We start from the raw sequence: 14,857 nt of genomic DNA on the forward strand, positions 1-14,857 counted from the left end.
TGACCTTCTCCACTTCCTAATTTCTGCCATCATCAGTCCTAACCCTTCTCTATTCTCCACTCAACCTCATGATTTCTGCTTACTCATGGCTTCTGCTACCTGATGGCTCCTGCCCATTGCTTTCACTGCTGTCTATCAGCTTCTGCCACCCTACCCTAGGGGTCCCTGTCTATATGCCTCATGTTCAAAGTACACCAGACTCAGAACCTTAGAGGTTGTTTGCATACTTTCCAGTCTAGCACAGTCTGTAGACAGAGTTCTTACAGCCAACTGGCCACCTACTTGGGCAGTGAACAGCTAAAGAGAGTTCCCTTTGGTCATGCACAAGAATGAGTTAGTGTGGTCATAAGGCACAGTGTATAACAGTCTTTGCTTGAGAAGCTGCTGGGTCCGCCTGCTTAGAAACGACTGTAAGCGCTGCAGGCCTCTACACTGTCTTTTCCAGAACAGTGGGACCAGACTTATGTCTCTTACTTCCCAAGTAGCTATTCTCATTATACCCTTAGGGTTTAAGTAGTGTCTAAGTGCTCCTTCTAGCCACACCCCAAATACATTTCCCCCACAAATCTCTCATGGAGACTGAACATCTATCATCAGAGATTCACTCCTTTGTAATAAGACCTTGCTATTTCTAGAATCCTAATTTAAAATATCCCCCCCCCCAGAAAAAAAACAAGAACGAAAAAAATCAGCAGACCTGCAAAGAATCATGTGTTCAATCTCTGATACATCTAAGATAATAACTCTGCAAAGCAGAATGAGAACACTGTTTACCTAAATCAGTAAGAAACCCAAAGCAAGAAGAGTCCACAACCCCTGAGACAAATTCTGCCACCTTGATTATTCCACCAAGTGCCTACACCAGTCATCATTCCATGTTGTCAAGTTCATCTATCCATCAATCACCTACTGATCCTCTCCCATGTGCTGGGCACTAAGTATCAGGGCAGTTTGCTGAGGGAAGTTGTGCTGCTGGAGAAGTTTCATGGTGTATCAGCTGCAGCCACTCGGAAGGTGGGCAGAATTTTTAAATTCTCACTGACTCATCTTCCTCCTCACACTGAACTTTTTTGGAGTTTTCTTGGACAGTGCCTTAAGTCTAGAAAAGCTGAGGAGTTCAGGACCTTTTTTGAAAACCCTGAGCTTTCCACACAGTTCTGCTGGCATGGCCAAGTGTTTTCTTGTTTTGCACTGATGAATCCAGTTTGCCTTTAGAGAACGTAGGTGACGGCTAATGCCACACAATGGCCCTTAATAGCGTGACCAGCCTGTGCTCCATGAAAACCCACCCTGCAGGGCTTGATCAATCAAAGACCAAGTCCTCTGAAGCCCTAAATATGTCCTCCTGGGGTAGAGCACAAAAGCTGATGTCACTGCATGTGCCTGCTGCCTCATAAAGCAAAGAGTTATTTCACTTCTGCTAAGTGGAGAGAGGCAAAGGGAGGGAGAGAGAGGGAGAGAGGAAACAGAAGAGAGGAGAGAAAGAATGCTAATGAATGTACGGCAGGTACAAGGAGTTATACTCAGTTTTGAGAAGAATAATGGGGTACATATGAGGAAAAAACACACAACATAGGAGTCCTGTCGTGGCTCAGCGATAACGAATCCACTAGTATCCATGAGGACACGGGTTTGATCCCTGGCCTCACTGAGTGTGTTAAGGATCCAGCAATGCTGTGAGCTGTGGTGTGGGTCACAGACACAGCGTGGATCACACATTGCTGTGGCTGAGGTGTAGGCCATTGGTTGCTGTGGCTGTGGTGTAGGCTGGCAGCTACAGCTCTGATTCGACCCCTAGCCTGGAAGCTCCATGTGCCAAGGGTATGGTCCTAAAAAACAAACAAACAAACAAAACAACACAACATAGCTTTTTTGAATTCAAATTTTAATGAGAGTAACTGAAAGGGAGAATTAGGGAGAAAGAAAAACAAAGAAAAGATTCCTCAGGACCTAGAATGATACTATTGTTGAAAGGAAGTTTCATTCTGTGAATCAAATATGTTAAATAAATAAGCCTTTCTGCTTTTTACTTTTCAGGGATATTTCTTCCACTAAACTACAGGCCCTGCCTAGTTATGGGCTGGAGTCCATTCAGACGCTAATTGCCACATCATCCTATTCTCTGAAAAAACTGCCATCAAGAGAAAAATTTACCAATCTCCTAGATGCCACATTGACTTACCCCAGCCACTGCTGTGCTTTTAGAAACCTGCCAACAAAAGAGTAAGTAAAAAACAAAAGGTAAAGCCTGCCAAGCTGTGGTAGAAACTCAGAGTTCAAAATAGTCAACTGGTGGACAGCTCCCTGCCCCTTCACTCCCTGCCTTTGAAACCAACTCCATAGCCGTGAAGTCACTTTCGGAGAGACAAGAAAATGAATTATCCTGTTTACTCCCAAAAACGGGTTCCAAATAGTCAATTCACCCTGCAACTAGAAAAATCTTTGCAGCTTATTCTGAGCTAATTGAATTAGAGCCTTAAATCACGTTATAACTGCAGTTGCAAAATGGAGTACAAAACTGGTCTCTCAAAGATCACCTAGCTCTAATCCTTGTCAGAAAGCATCATTTCTAAAGAAATGGGGGATTATAGGCTCAATAGGGTAAATTTTACCTGATGTCTTAATCCTTAAACACACACACACACACACACACACACACACACACACACACACACACACACACACATAAAACACTGCAGAAGGTTTTTGTTGCCTTTTTTTTTTCAAGCTAGTTCTCTCCCCGCAGAAGACTATCATCTATTACAGAATAGAATCCTAGATTCCTGAGGATTAGCTTAGTGTGGGAACAAAAAAGGCACAAGCTCCTGGCTGGTTTATGTCCAGTGGGGGGCACCTTACTGATTCAATTAATTCACTTCAATCCGACAAGGAATGGCAGGGTGGGGAGAATTTCATTTTTTCTTTAAAGAATTGTTTTCCAGACTTTTTTGACTGAGATGCATGCTAAAAAATACCTTTTCTACATTACTACCAAGTAAACATAACACATACATAACTGAAATAAAACAATGCACTACTTAACTCTTCTACATGTGATATACCGATATTTTGTCTACCTTATTTTATTTCATGTTTGTTTATTTTTAATGCTAGTCTTGATTCACTCTGTTATTTTCATGACCCACTAATGAGTCACAACTCACAGTTGGAAAAACTGCCCTAAAAGGATATTCTCATTTCAATGAATTAGATGAGGCACCAAGAAAGTGACACTAGAATGCCACTATCTTTGTTTGGAATCAACCTATTTATGATTAATCAACAAACATTTGTTGCCACACACCTACTGCGTGCCTTTCCTAGGTAGATACACTTCTGCCACAAGCTTTTCAGATAACCAAGAAGACAAACCATTCCCTGTGCTCAGAGAGCTATGCCCCATTAACTGAGCTTCAAAGAACATTTTCTGAGCACTCACCAAGTTCCAACCACCATGCAAAAGTCTGACTAATCAAAGATGAGTAAGAGCTCATCCCAACTGCCAGTCACAGGCAGCTGTCTGGGGACAACATACAAGAGAGCCAAAATTTAGGTCCAATACAGCAAATGTTATGAAAGAGCTAAAAACAGAACAGAGTACTCTGGGAGAACAGAGAGAGGGTTCCTAAATATCAGTGAGACTCTGGGAAGGCTTCCTGAGGAAGTGACTTCTGCTAAGCCTTGAAGAACAGGTAGGGGTTAGCTAGATAACTGTGGGGAAATGCAATCCAAGAGATGAAAAAGCTTGTATGGAGGCACAAAGGCAAGAGGCAGTGGGATGAAAGTCATTCAGAAAAACTCTATCAAGAAGACTTACGGTTACACTGGAGGAGGATGAGTAAGGAGAGGAGACCAGAGAGAGGTGGGCAGTGATGGCTCTGAGTATCAGGCCACGCTGGTTAGGGCATGGGGAACTACTGAAGAATTCAAAACAAAGTTACTCAGATTTGCTTTTGTAAAATATCACTCTGGGCTGAGAGTGAGCACAGCTGATGAGAGAACAACTGGGAGAACAGACATGACAGAGGCTGGTGTATGATAAAGCAGATTCTAGACACCTCCACTTTTATACCAAAGAGATCATATCCCTTTTGAAATTACTACCATGTAAAAAATTTACTTCAGGGACTTTTTAATCCAGAAGATGAAAGAAACTACTACCTCTGGGTAAAAATTTTCTTTAGAAAGCAGGCATTATGCAATTGTGAGATGGGAATAGAGTCAGAGGATATCGTGATTGGGACTAGAAGCTTTAACTGACTCCCTCTCTATCTCAAAAGCTAGAAACCTTGGAGGCTAGGAAAAATGAAGAGCCTGAGGCTGGGCCAGTGGAGTATTTGTGAAAACTCTGGGTCACTCCTCTGCCCTGCAGCTGCAGATCCTGGATAAGGCACACAGCTGTCTGGACAGATGGCCCCCAAAACTCTCCTTGGTATCTATGATTAAAATTTCAAAAAAGATAGACAGAACACAGTGCTATTATCTGAAGGCCAAGAACAACCACATTTCCTTTTAACTGGAGATTGGTTCACACATGGTATCAGCATCAAACCCGCACACAGTCTCTTTCTCCCTCCCTCCATCTCTCACCCAAAATAACAAGCTGATTAATTTTTGAAAGTGAGTCCAGTAGGTCAAATAGTTTTTACATGTTCTTACCTTCCTGCTTTTATACAAAGTTATTTCTACAAGGAATTGTCTTGTTAATATTGGAGAAGAATAATATATAGAAATGTCCACTATGGATTGCCTCATTTCACTTTCCTTAGGAATGTAGGTATAGCCTTCTTTTAATTTCTTGACATTTTCCCCTTTCCATAGGCTAAATTTCTTAGAGAGGACAATGGAGGAATAGGGAGCAACCACATTCTATTTCTTCCCATAAGCAAAAAAATTCACATCATACTGTCAGGTCCAGTATCTTCAAAACCTTACAAAAGAGATTCTCAGTTATAATTCAAAGCCATGAACTCTGAATGGTTATTTGTTCATCAAGGCTGGTGTGGTGAGAAGCAAACTTTTATACACCATAAAGGTAGCTTTTAATGAACACTGAAAAATCTATGATTCAATGTGACAAATTTAAGTTTTTTCATCTCCAGAGCCCACACAAAACACTTAGCATTCAGAAGCATTTTATCTAAGCTGGAAGCACTCTAATGACAATTCAGAAGCCTTTACTCTCTCCCCAGGAAGCGTTTCAGTTAGGACAATGGTGCAGAACAGGACTCTGGTGTAAGAGGTAAAGAATTTGGATGAACAAAGCATAAATAGACATGATCAGGTTTAGTTTAAAGACCAAAAGCTCAACAGTGGCTTTTTTTTTTTTTACCTCTTCTCTTTCAGGCAGAATTTTTCATTTTCCATTTTTAAAAACTTTTCTAAACAATGTGAAAGCACAGCAAGGAGACCAAATAATGAAACACTGTAAGTATTTGCATGCAAAGAAACTTGGAAGCCATATCTCATTCTGGGTGCACCCTGTTATTATCAGTGCCAATGATTTTCTTTTGATAAAAGTCTTGGTTGGGGGCATGCTTGCAAAGCATATTTTAATAGCTTTAAAATGGGGATTTTTCTTTGCAAGTGGCATCTAGTTGCTCAATTATCTCTTTTACTTGGTTAAAAAAAACTTTAAAAAACATACTTGTGTGCTTATTCTACTGTTATATTAAATTCTCTTTAGAAATTAAAATTTTATTTGCAGGTATTTTGATGTCACTAAGGCCTTGTTTAAATGATAGCCTCATTTGTTGGGATGTTCACACGTCACATGGTCAGCATTTCAGGAAGATTAACTGATTGCAGACAAACTTCTAGAAGCAGCCACTTCCCTTCAGAGAGACTTAGGCCATCTTGACCGTTATACTCTGGAGCTTAAAATTATTCAAACTTAATGCTCTCACCAATACACAGTGGATGGGAGCTCCACTTCTGACTGATTTTTTTAAACATTTCTCTGCTGCCGTGGCATTTCACAGACCTTCAAGTGTAAAAAAAGCATGCTTCAAAAGATAATCCCAGTGTCCCCTCTGCCACATTTAGGGCAATTTAGAAATTCTATTATTTCCCACCCCGACCCCATCCTCTTGTCTTTGAGGCTACAAAACTAGATGTTCTTCTGTGATACCTTGCCCATCTCCATTCCCTTTATGCATCTTTTTTTTCCCCCTCTTTTTTTTCTCACCTGCAAGTTATACAGAGGCAGCGGGGTGCTATGATGGAAGGACCCTGGGCTTGGGAGCTTCTCAGAGTTGGATATGAATTCTTAGCACTAATGTTTCAGTAACACTGCATATCCCTGGGCAATGCTTATCTTTTTTGAGACTTCTTTTCTCTTCTTTTCTTCTTTTCACAGTAAGGGGTGGCAGAAATATCATTTAGCTTTCAAAACCGTAAGAACGAAGGGAGTTGTAAAAGATTGTAACAGCTTCTAGGTTACCTTGTTTTATATAGGCTCTATTCTTTTCTCCTTTCTTTCATTTAGGTCTGACACCAGCTATCCTCCAGTGTTCTTTTTCCTCACCCTCCCCCTTCTTTTCTCTCAATACTCTCTCCATCACTCACCTTCCACATAACTCTTTTTGCAACCATGTGGCTTTCTTCTCACCCACAGGAAAGCACTTCTGGGTAGTCAATGGTGGCATTAAGGGGCAGTTTAGGGGAAAGGAGACTTTAGCTCAGTCTCATTGACAGTCAGTGCCCCCCAGTCCAGGCCTTCCAAAATGAGGATACAATCTCAAGTTTGCTGTGCTAACAGTGCTTTCAAACAAGTCCCCTATCTTCAGCATCCCCCAAACTACCTTAAATTAACAGATAATCTAAGTAAAAAGAGTATACTCTCTGTGAAAACATTTTTTAGGATAAACCCCCTTCCTCCCCTTCCCAACAAATCACTATTCTTGAGTTTTCAGAGTTTAGACATTCTAGAGCCAGCCAGTAAGTCTTATCTACTCTCTCCAAGATCCTAGGGTATCTTTACTGCTCTGGCTGGCTGCACTGTCCTCCTAAATCCCCGTCTTTTCTCCTGCCTGTTCACTGTGAATGGAGCAGCATTGCTACTGCTTCTCCTTCCTTAGACTCAATATTGCTAAGCCCAAGTCCATTCACACTGCCTGCGTGGCCTTCAGTGCTAAAGACAGCTCCATGCTGGGCTTTGTCAATAAGCATGTTGCTGCCCTCAGGAGCCAGCCTCAGACCACAGGTGGGTATTCGGGCCTTAGACAAATCACCAAGGAAAAAAATTGCTAGACATACACTCAGTAGGCCAAAAAAGAAAGAGCAAGGGACCAGGGGAGGAGGAAAGAGAATATATGTGACCTCTTAATGATACAAATTTATTCAGATATCATGACAGCGTTTTTAGAGCTCTGAATTAGTGCTTCTAACAGCTGAAGCTATTTTGATAAGGGGAAAGGAATAAGGGAAATTAAGGCAGCAATACTTGGAAAGCTGTCACCTGATTTAATAAATGCTATTATTTTGTAGCAATCATCCAGGGAAACTTGCTTAAAATGCATATCCCTGGGTTCTGTCCCTAAAGAGTGTGATTCAGGGTCTGAAGTTAAGGCAGGAATCTGCATTGTAGCAAACACTCTGGTGATTCTAATGGAACTAAGCAGTCCAAGAGCCACACTTTGCAAAACACTGACAGCGAGTGAAGGAGAAGATGGATATAAAGACCTAGCACTGCCACTAGTGCCTGGAGCTAGGGGACCTGAGGCAAGTCTTTTACCTCCTTCAGTCTTGGTTTTCTTACCCATAAAATGAAGGGTCTGGTGAGCTGGTCTTTAAGGACCTTTCCAATGATAAGAAAAAATATATATATATATTTTTTTTTGTCTTTTTGGCATTTCTTGGGCCTCTCCTGCGGCATATGGAGGTTCCCAGGCTATGTGTTAAGTCGGAGCTGTAGCCACCAGCCTACACCAGAGCCACAGCAACCCAGGATCTGAGCCACATCTGCCACCTACACCACAGCTCACGGCAATGCTGGATCCCCAACCCACTGAGCAAGGCCAGGGATCAAACCCGCAACCTCATGGTTGGATTCGTTAACCACTGAGCCATGATGGGAACACCAAAAAAAACTTATTCTATCATTCTGTAACTACCATCTCTTTAGAGATTTAAAAATCAGGTAATTATACTGATGTTCATAAGATGAAGACAAACAAATGTGCCACTTTTATTTTATAATAAAACAGGTGAGTTTCCTATGCCATCTCCTGTGCATGGCAGCAGCACTTCTCTAGCTCCAATTTGGTTTCTATGGTATTCTAGCACATTTTTGGAGTGCCAAGTCATAGATTTCTTTTCCTTCTTTTTTTAAATCTGTGTTCTTTCCTTTAGGTAATTGTATTGCTTCTACTCACTGTATCATTATTTTATCATTAAAAGTTTCTTTTTCATAGTGATTTTTATTTTTTTCATTATAGCTGATTTACAGTGTTCTCTCAATTTTCTACTGTACAGCAAGGTGACCCAGTTACACATACATGTATACATTCTTTTTTCTTATATTATCATGCTCCATCATAAGTGACTAGACATAGTTCCCAGTGCTATACATCAGGATCTCATTGCTTATCCATTCCAAAGGCAATAGTTTGCATCTATTAACCCAAAATTCCCAGCCCATCCCACTCCCTTCCCCTCCCCCTTGGCAACCACAAGTCTCTTTGCCATGTCCATGATTTTCACTGTATCATTTCATCCACTCACTGTATTAGTTATATACTTCTTTCTACAGAACATGAACAATTTAGTTTTGAAAGTAGAGAAAAAATACTTTCAGTGTGTGAGGAACCTCATTTTGAGAGTGAAACACATATTTGTAATGGCCCTAACAGAAAAATGATGCTCATTTCTCCACCTCCCAAGATTATTTTAGTGGACTATGGGCAAAGAAGAAATCTGTTAAGCCTACATGCATCATAAAGTACCAATCATTGTCCCTGTATCCTCTCAATTGCTTTCAGGACCAGCATCACCCTGGTTTGCTTATTCCACTAACATTTATTGAATAGATACTCTGAGCCAAAACTCTGTGAAGCACTGAGATTTCAGAAATAAATAAGACCTATTTCCCTGCCTTCGAGGCTATTAAAGAATAAACTATTAAAGAAGATGCATCATCACAGAATGGCAATATAGTCTGAGAATTACAATAGTACTTAACTGCAGCCATGGTAGAAAGGAGGGATGATAAACTCCTTAGAGGTGTAGAATCAAGAAAGGCTTCATAGAGCTTATCTTCAAGGATAAGGAAGAATTCACCAGAGAAATGAGGAGAGAAGGGGAAGAAACAGCAATTCAAAGACAAAGGGATGAAACAATGCAACCTAGTCTGAGAGCCTTAAGTCACTTCATGTGACCAAAGGGTTGGTTCCACAGAGGACTTGCAAGAGATAATTATAAGAATCTCTAACATTCACTGAGCACTTAATAATGTCAGGCATTGTGCCAAACATGCTACACGTCTTATTGTATTTAATCCTTAGCGCAATCCTATTGAAGGAGGTATGATTATTATCCCTATTTGGAAAATGAAGAATTCGAGGTACAGAGATGTTACATAACCCTCCTGGGTTTACCCAGCCTATAAAAACTGGAACCAAGAGAGTCTTGCTCCAGAGCCCATGTTCTGAACTGTGCAGCACTACTGTTTCTTAGATGGGACTGGAGAGAGGGGCAGAACCCAGGTCAAGGAGAGACTCAGAGGTCATCACCGGGAGCCTGAAGTTTATCCCACAGCCAGTGAGAACCTAAGAAATGTCTGAATTAATACAGCTGTGCTTAAGAAAGGCTATTCCAGAAGAAACATACAGATGAACTAGGAGAGGGTGAAATTGGAAGAAAGACGCCAGGAAGAAAACAAATTTAATTGCCCCATCAGTAAGAATGAAAATTTAAATTCCAGCAGTAACACTGGGGTTGGGAGAAAGTGATCAGCAAAGGTGACACAGAGTCCCTCTTCAGTCCACTCTCTGTATCTGACTCATAACCTAAGAAGTTATCTATTTCCGTAACTTCTTCCTATTGTTCGGCACTCTATTCTTCCTCTGCTCCTAAATATCTAGTAACCTATCCTTGGTCTCTGTTCCTCAACTGGTCAACGTGATCAGCCAGGGACTTAAGTGCAAGCAAGTCCTCCAGGAGCTGAGGCTCTTTAACAATGTGAGCCTTGCAATTCCATTTGTGTTCTACCACAGACAAACAGCTTGATAGCAGTTTGGTTGGCAACTAAAGGAGATAAAAATAGCTAAGAAAATGTCACGAAAGGGTTCTTTTAGATTGAACAAGCATAGATTGTTTCTCTAAATTTGTTTTCCAAAGAAAATCATCTTCTGTAAACAGCTTCATTAAGTCTTTGCAGCACTGCGTAAAATCTCCATATTTAAAAAACTTCTAAATGCCTTTCCAGTCCCTTCTTCAGAACTCCTCCAACAATTCAGGTTTCTCAGATAACAAATAAATGGAAGAGTAAGGCTATTGTGGCTTTGTTTCCTTTTGTTTCTTAGGCCTTATTAAAAAAAAAAAAAAACTCTAAGGATGATTTTTGAATATTTGAATACTCAGAATCATTGAAAATCTTGTAAGTTTACACTGAGCCAAAATGTTCTTCTTACAGTTATTCTGCCATCTTTGCTGAGAGTGAACTGAGTGACTGGGATTATGACTATGGTTTCTGCTCACCCAAGACACTCCAATGTGCTCCCGAACCAGATGCTTTTAACCCCTGTGAAGATATTATGGGCTATGACTTCCTTAGAGTTCTGATTTGGCTGATTAATATTCTAGCCATTATGGGAAACGTGACTGTCCTCTTTGTTCTCCTGACCAGTCATTATAAACTGACAGTGCCTCGTTTCCTCATGTGCAATCTCTCCTTTGCAGACTTCTGCATGGGGCTCTACCTGCTACTCATTGCCTCAGTTGATGCCCAAACCAAAGGCCAGTATTATAACCACGCCATAGACTGGCAGACAGGGAATGGGTGTAGTGTTGCTGGCTTTTTCACTGTATTTGCAAGTGAACTTTCTGTCTACACCCTCACAGTCATCACACTAGAAAGATGGCATACCATCACCTATGCTATTCAGCTGGACCAAAAGCTACGCTTAAGACATGCCATTCCAATTATGCTTGGAGGGTGGCTCTTTTCTACACTAATTGCCATGTTGCCTCTTGTGGGTGTCAGCAGTTACATGAAGGTCAGCATTTGCCTCCCCATGGATGTGGAAACCACTCTCTCACAGGTCTACATATTAACCATCCTGATCCTCAATGTGGTGGCCTTCATCATCATTTGTGCTTGCTACATTAAAATTTATTTTGCAGTTCAAAATCCAGAGCTGATGGCTACCAACAAAGACACAAAGATTGCTAAGAAAATGGCAGTCCTCATCTTCACTGATTTCACCTGCATGGCACCGATCTCTTTCTTTGCCATCTCAGCTGCCTTAAAAGTGCCCCTTATTACAGTAACGAACTCTAAGGTATTACTGGTTCTTTTTTATCCTGTCAATTCTTGTGCCAATCCGTTTCTATACGCAATTTTCACAAAGGCATTCCGAAGGGATTTCTTTCTGTTGCTGAGCAAATCTGGCTGCTGTAAACATCAAGCCGAACTTTATAGACGGAAGGACTTTTCAGCTTACTGCAAAAATGGCTTCACTGGATCAAATAAGCCTTCCCGGTCCACATTGAAGTTGACCACATTACAATGTCAGTATTCCACTGTCATGGACAAGACTTGCTATAAAGACTGTTAACTGTTGTATGAGTAACCACATAATTTAATTGTATTTAAATTGTGTAAGAAAAAAAAAAACTTGTTTTTATCAAAAATTTTAACAAAGGATTGATTTCAGGAAATTATGCACACTGGCCAAAGAGAAACGTCTACCTAGCCCAAAGTGTGGTCCATGACCAATGCCAGTCCAAAAACAGTCTGTCACTGACGCTTAACAATACAGAAGTTGAGAGTGTTTAGAAACGTTTATAGCAATTTTGACAGTAATTTGATATGTGTTGAATCTAATATTTAAAAAATGAAGTGGTATTTTCCATGTTTGATTTTTTTCTCATTTCATCCTTACTGTAATTTTTATTACATTTTACAAGAAGATTAGTCCTAACAGATTTGAAATTTAAAGTAACTGGTCCTTTTCCTCAGAGAGTTTGAGAAATACATTCTAGAGATGCACTGTCCAATCTGGTACCCACTAGCCATATGTAGCTAAATTTAAATTATGCTAAATTAAAAATGTAGTTTCTCAGTTGCACTAACTACATTTTAAACATTCAACAGCCACACATGACCACTGTCTGCCATATTGGACAGCATATATACAGAACATTTTCATCATCTAGAAAGTTCTACCAAATAGTGCTGCCCTAAAGACTTTTATCTATCCCTTGTCTAGGTTCTACTATTTAAAATTAAATATAAAGCAAGCATCTAAAGGCACATTTCAGCCTACTGATTTGGTGTTTAGTCTCTAAAAAGCAATGAAGTCCCCTAAATAGTAGGCTGTAAACTCCTTGTAGGTAGGAACCCTGGCTTGATTTTGTTTCCCTGTCTCCTAGCTCAGGATCTTGGCAATAGTATGTAACAAATGTACTGAATTACACTGAAGTTAGGACATCTACTAGGAAGAAAGTGGGGTCTTTTCCTTTCTAGGGCTCCATCTTTTATGTGAGTAAAATAAAATACTTAAATATTTTAAAATAGCCATCATTTGAGGATATAGAAAAATATATCTAATATTTGCTATAAGTATTTTTATTTATCAGAATTTATGCTTATAGGACAATGAAGTTATGGTTTTAACTGCAGTATTTTTTGAAAGTTCCTTTGACTTTTTAAAAATAACTTAAAAAAACTTAATTATGTGCCAAACATCTTGATAAGTATTTTATATAATTTAACCCATTTAATCCTCATAAACTCTATGATGAAGATATTATTCACATAGTGTAATAGAGGAAAACCTATTACAATTTGCCCAAGTTCTCAAAACTAAGATTCAATTAATAGAATTCAAACTTGGAGTTCCTGTTGTGATTCAGCAGTTAAGAAACCTGACTAATATCCATAAGGATGCGGGTTCGATTTCTGGCCCCACTCAGTGGGTTAAGGATCTGGCGTTGCCCTGATCTGTGGTGTAGGTCACAGACAGGGCTTGGATCTGGTATTGCTGTGGCTATGGTGTAGGCTGGCAGCTGTGGCTCTGATTGGACCCCTAGCCTGGGAAATTCCATATGCCGTGGGTGCAGCCCTAAAATAGTGGGGGAAAAAAAAATTCAAAGTTCTGATTCAGTACCCCAGCCTCCTAACCACTGTATTTTTACTGCCTTCCCATGGTAAATCAGAGTCATCCAAAGGTTTTCTATGTGTTCAGAGTTCTTTCAATTTCCCCCAACCTTTGATTGTGAACATTTTCAAACATATGAAAAGCTGAAATAATTACATAGTGCAAACCCATATACTTAGATTCAAGAATTTACCAAATTGCTTTCACAACATATCTATATAATTATCCAGTATTTATACATGCATCATTCCTGATCATTTTAATATAAGTTGCAGATATAAATACTTGTTAGCCCTAAACTTTTCAGCATGCTTAAAAGTTTAACATTTGTTTAACACAACATTTGTTTACATATTTTAAGGTAAATTTTATATATAGTGAAATGGACAAATTCTAAGCATATCATTTAATGCATTTTGAGAAATGTACACACTCATGTAACCCAAAACCTCCATGAAGCTATAGAATACTCATCCTCATAAAGTTTCCTCAGGCCCCTTCCTAATTAATCCCTCACTCCCACCCCAGAGAGGTTCCCCCTGCTGCCCATGGATTAGTTTTGTCTGTTCTAGAACTTCACATACATGGAATTATACCATTTATACTGTTTGTGTAAGGCGTGTTTGAGTCAGCACAATCTCTCTACTATTCATTCATGCTGTTGCTGAATCAGCAGTTCATTCCTTTTCATTGCTGAGTAGTTTTCCATTGTATGAAGATAACACTGTTTTCTATTTTCTTATCAATGAATATCTGGGCCATTTCCAGTTTTTAGTTCTCCTTTGGCATTTTTAAAATGAATGTATAGTCACGACTAGACTCTCTACACATTTAGTCTGCTTTAAATCTTTGTGACATTTTACAAATTCAAAACAGATAATAAAAAAGTATGAACTTTATAAAATATCTCCTTTGTAATGTATTTTTCACATTTCTGACTTTTCTACTCCATAACTAGTTACTTGTCGCTACTCAGATGCAATCCTCTCTCTTGTAAGCAAGTGTTCTAGAATTTGTCTCAATGATATGAGAGAATGCTAGTCATGTTGCTATGTACATACACAATAAACTTTCTGATTCATAATAAATCACAGAATCAAAACAACTAAGTAAGCAAAACATAAGAAAGTAAAAAAGTAAGAAAGAAAGAAAGAAAGAAAGAAAGAAAGAAAGAAAGAAAGAAAGAAAGAAAGAAAGAAAGAAAGAAAGAAAGAAAGAAAGAAAGAAAGAAAATATATCCTTGTGGAGAAATTTTATGTACTCTTAATAATTGTTTGAGCCTCAGGTACTTGTACACATACTCTAAAAACAACTTTTACAGCCTTTTCCCATTATGATTTAAGTTTTAACACACAGAGGCACAGTGTACTGCCTTCCTCATTCTCACATCCTTTCATTCACTCGTTAGTCCTTTCAATGGTCTTCACGTCAGCTCTTTATTTTGCATTCCTACTGTCACACCTACATCTCAGGCCTTTTCCCCTTATCTCTGGAGTACTACTATACCTCCCTCATTCCTTTTTTTTCATATCCAA

The 14,857-nt window shown here is 39.5% G+C and overlaps 2 protein-coding genes across 6 annotated transcripts in view; one reads left to right on the top strand and one right to left on the bottom strand.

The window, feature by feature from the left end:
* LHCGR (luteinizing hormone/choriogonadotropin receptor) overlaps positions 1–14,228 on the top strand; it is a 59,407-nt gene extending 45,179 nt beyond the window's left edge. The window contains exons 9-11 of one of the 4 annotated variants that reach the window (NM_214449.1): positions 2,038–2,223; positions 5,347–5,427; positions 10,634–11,805. In NM_214449.1, coding sequence (NP_999614.1) covers positions 2,038–2,223; positions 5,347–5,427; positions 10,634–11,777 — 1,411 coding nt within the window. In that variant the 3' untranslated portion in view covers positions 11,778–11,805. Of the gene's footprint in view, positions 1–2,037; positions 2,224–5,346; positions 5,428–10,633 lie in introns of all 4 variants that reach the window. The other 3 variants (XM_021085887.1, XM_021085888.1, XM_021085886.1) reach the window with 3 other exon arrangements.
* The window catches only part of GTF2A1L (general transcription factor IIA subunit 1 like), a 91,373-nt gene that overhangs the window by 17,904 nt on the left and 58,612 nt on the right, over positions 1–14,857 (bottom strand). The window lies entirely within an intron of this gene.

The sequence above is a fragment of the Sus scrofa genome, chromosome 3, assembly GCF_000003025.6.
Source record: "Sus scrofa isolate TJ Tabasco breed Duroc chromosome 3, Sscrofa11.1, whole genome shotgun sequence".
In the NCBI taxonomy this organism is placed as follows: Eukaryota; Metazoa; Chordata; class Mammalia; order Artiodactyla; family Suidae; genus Sus; species Sus scrofa.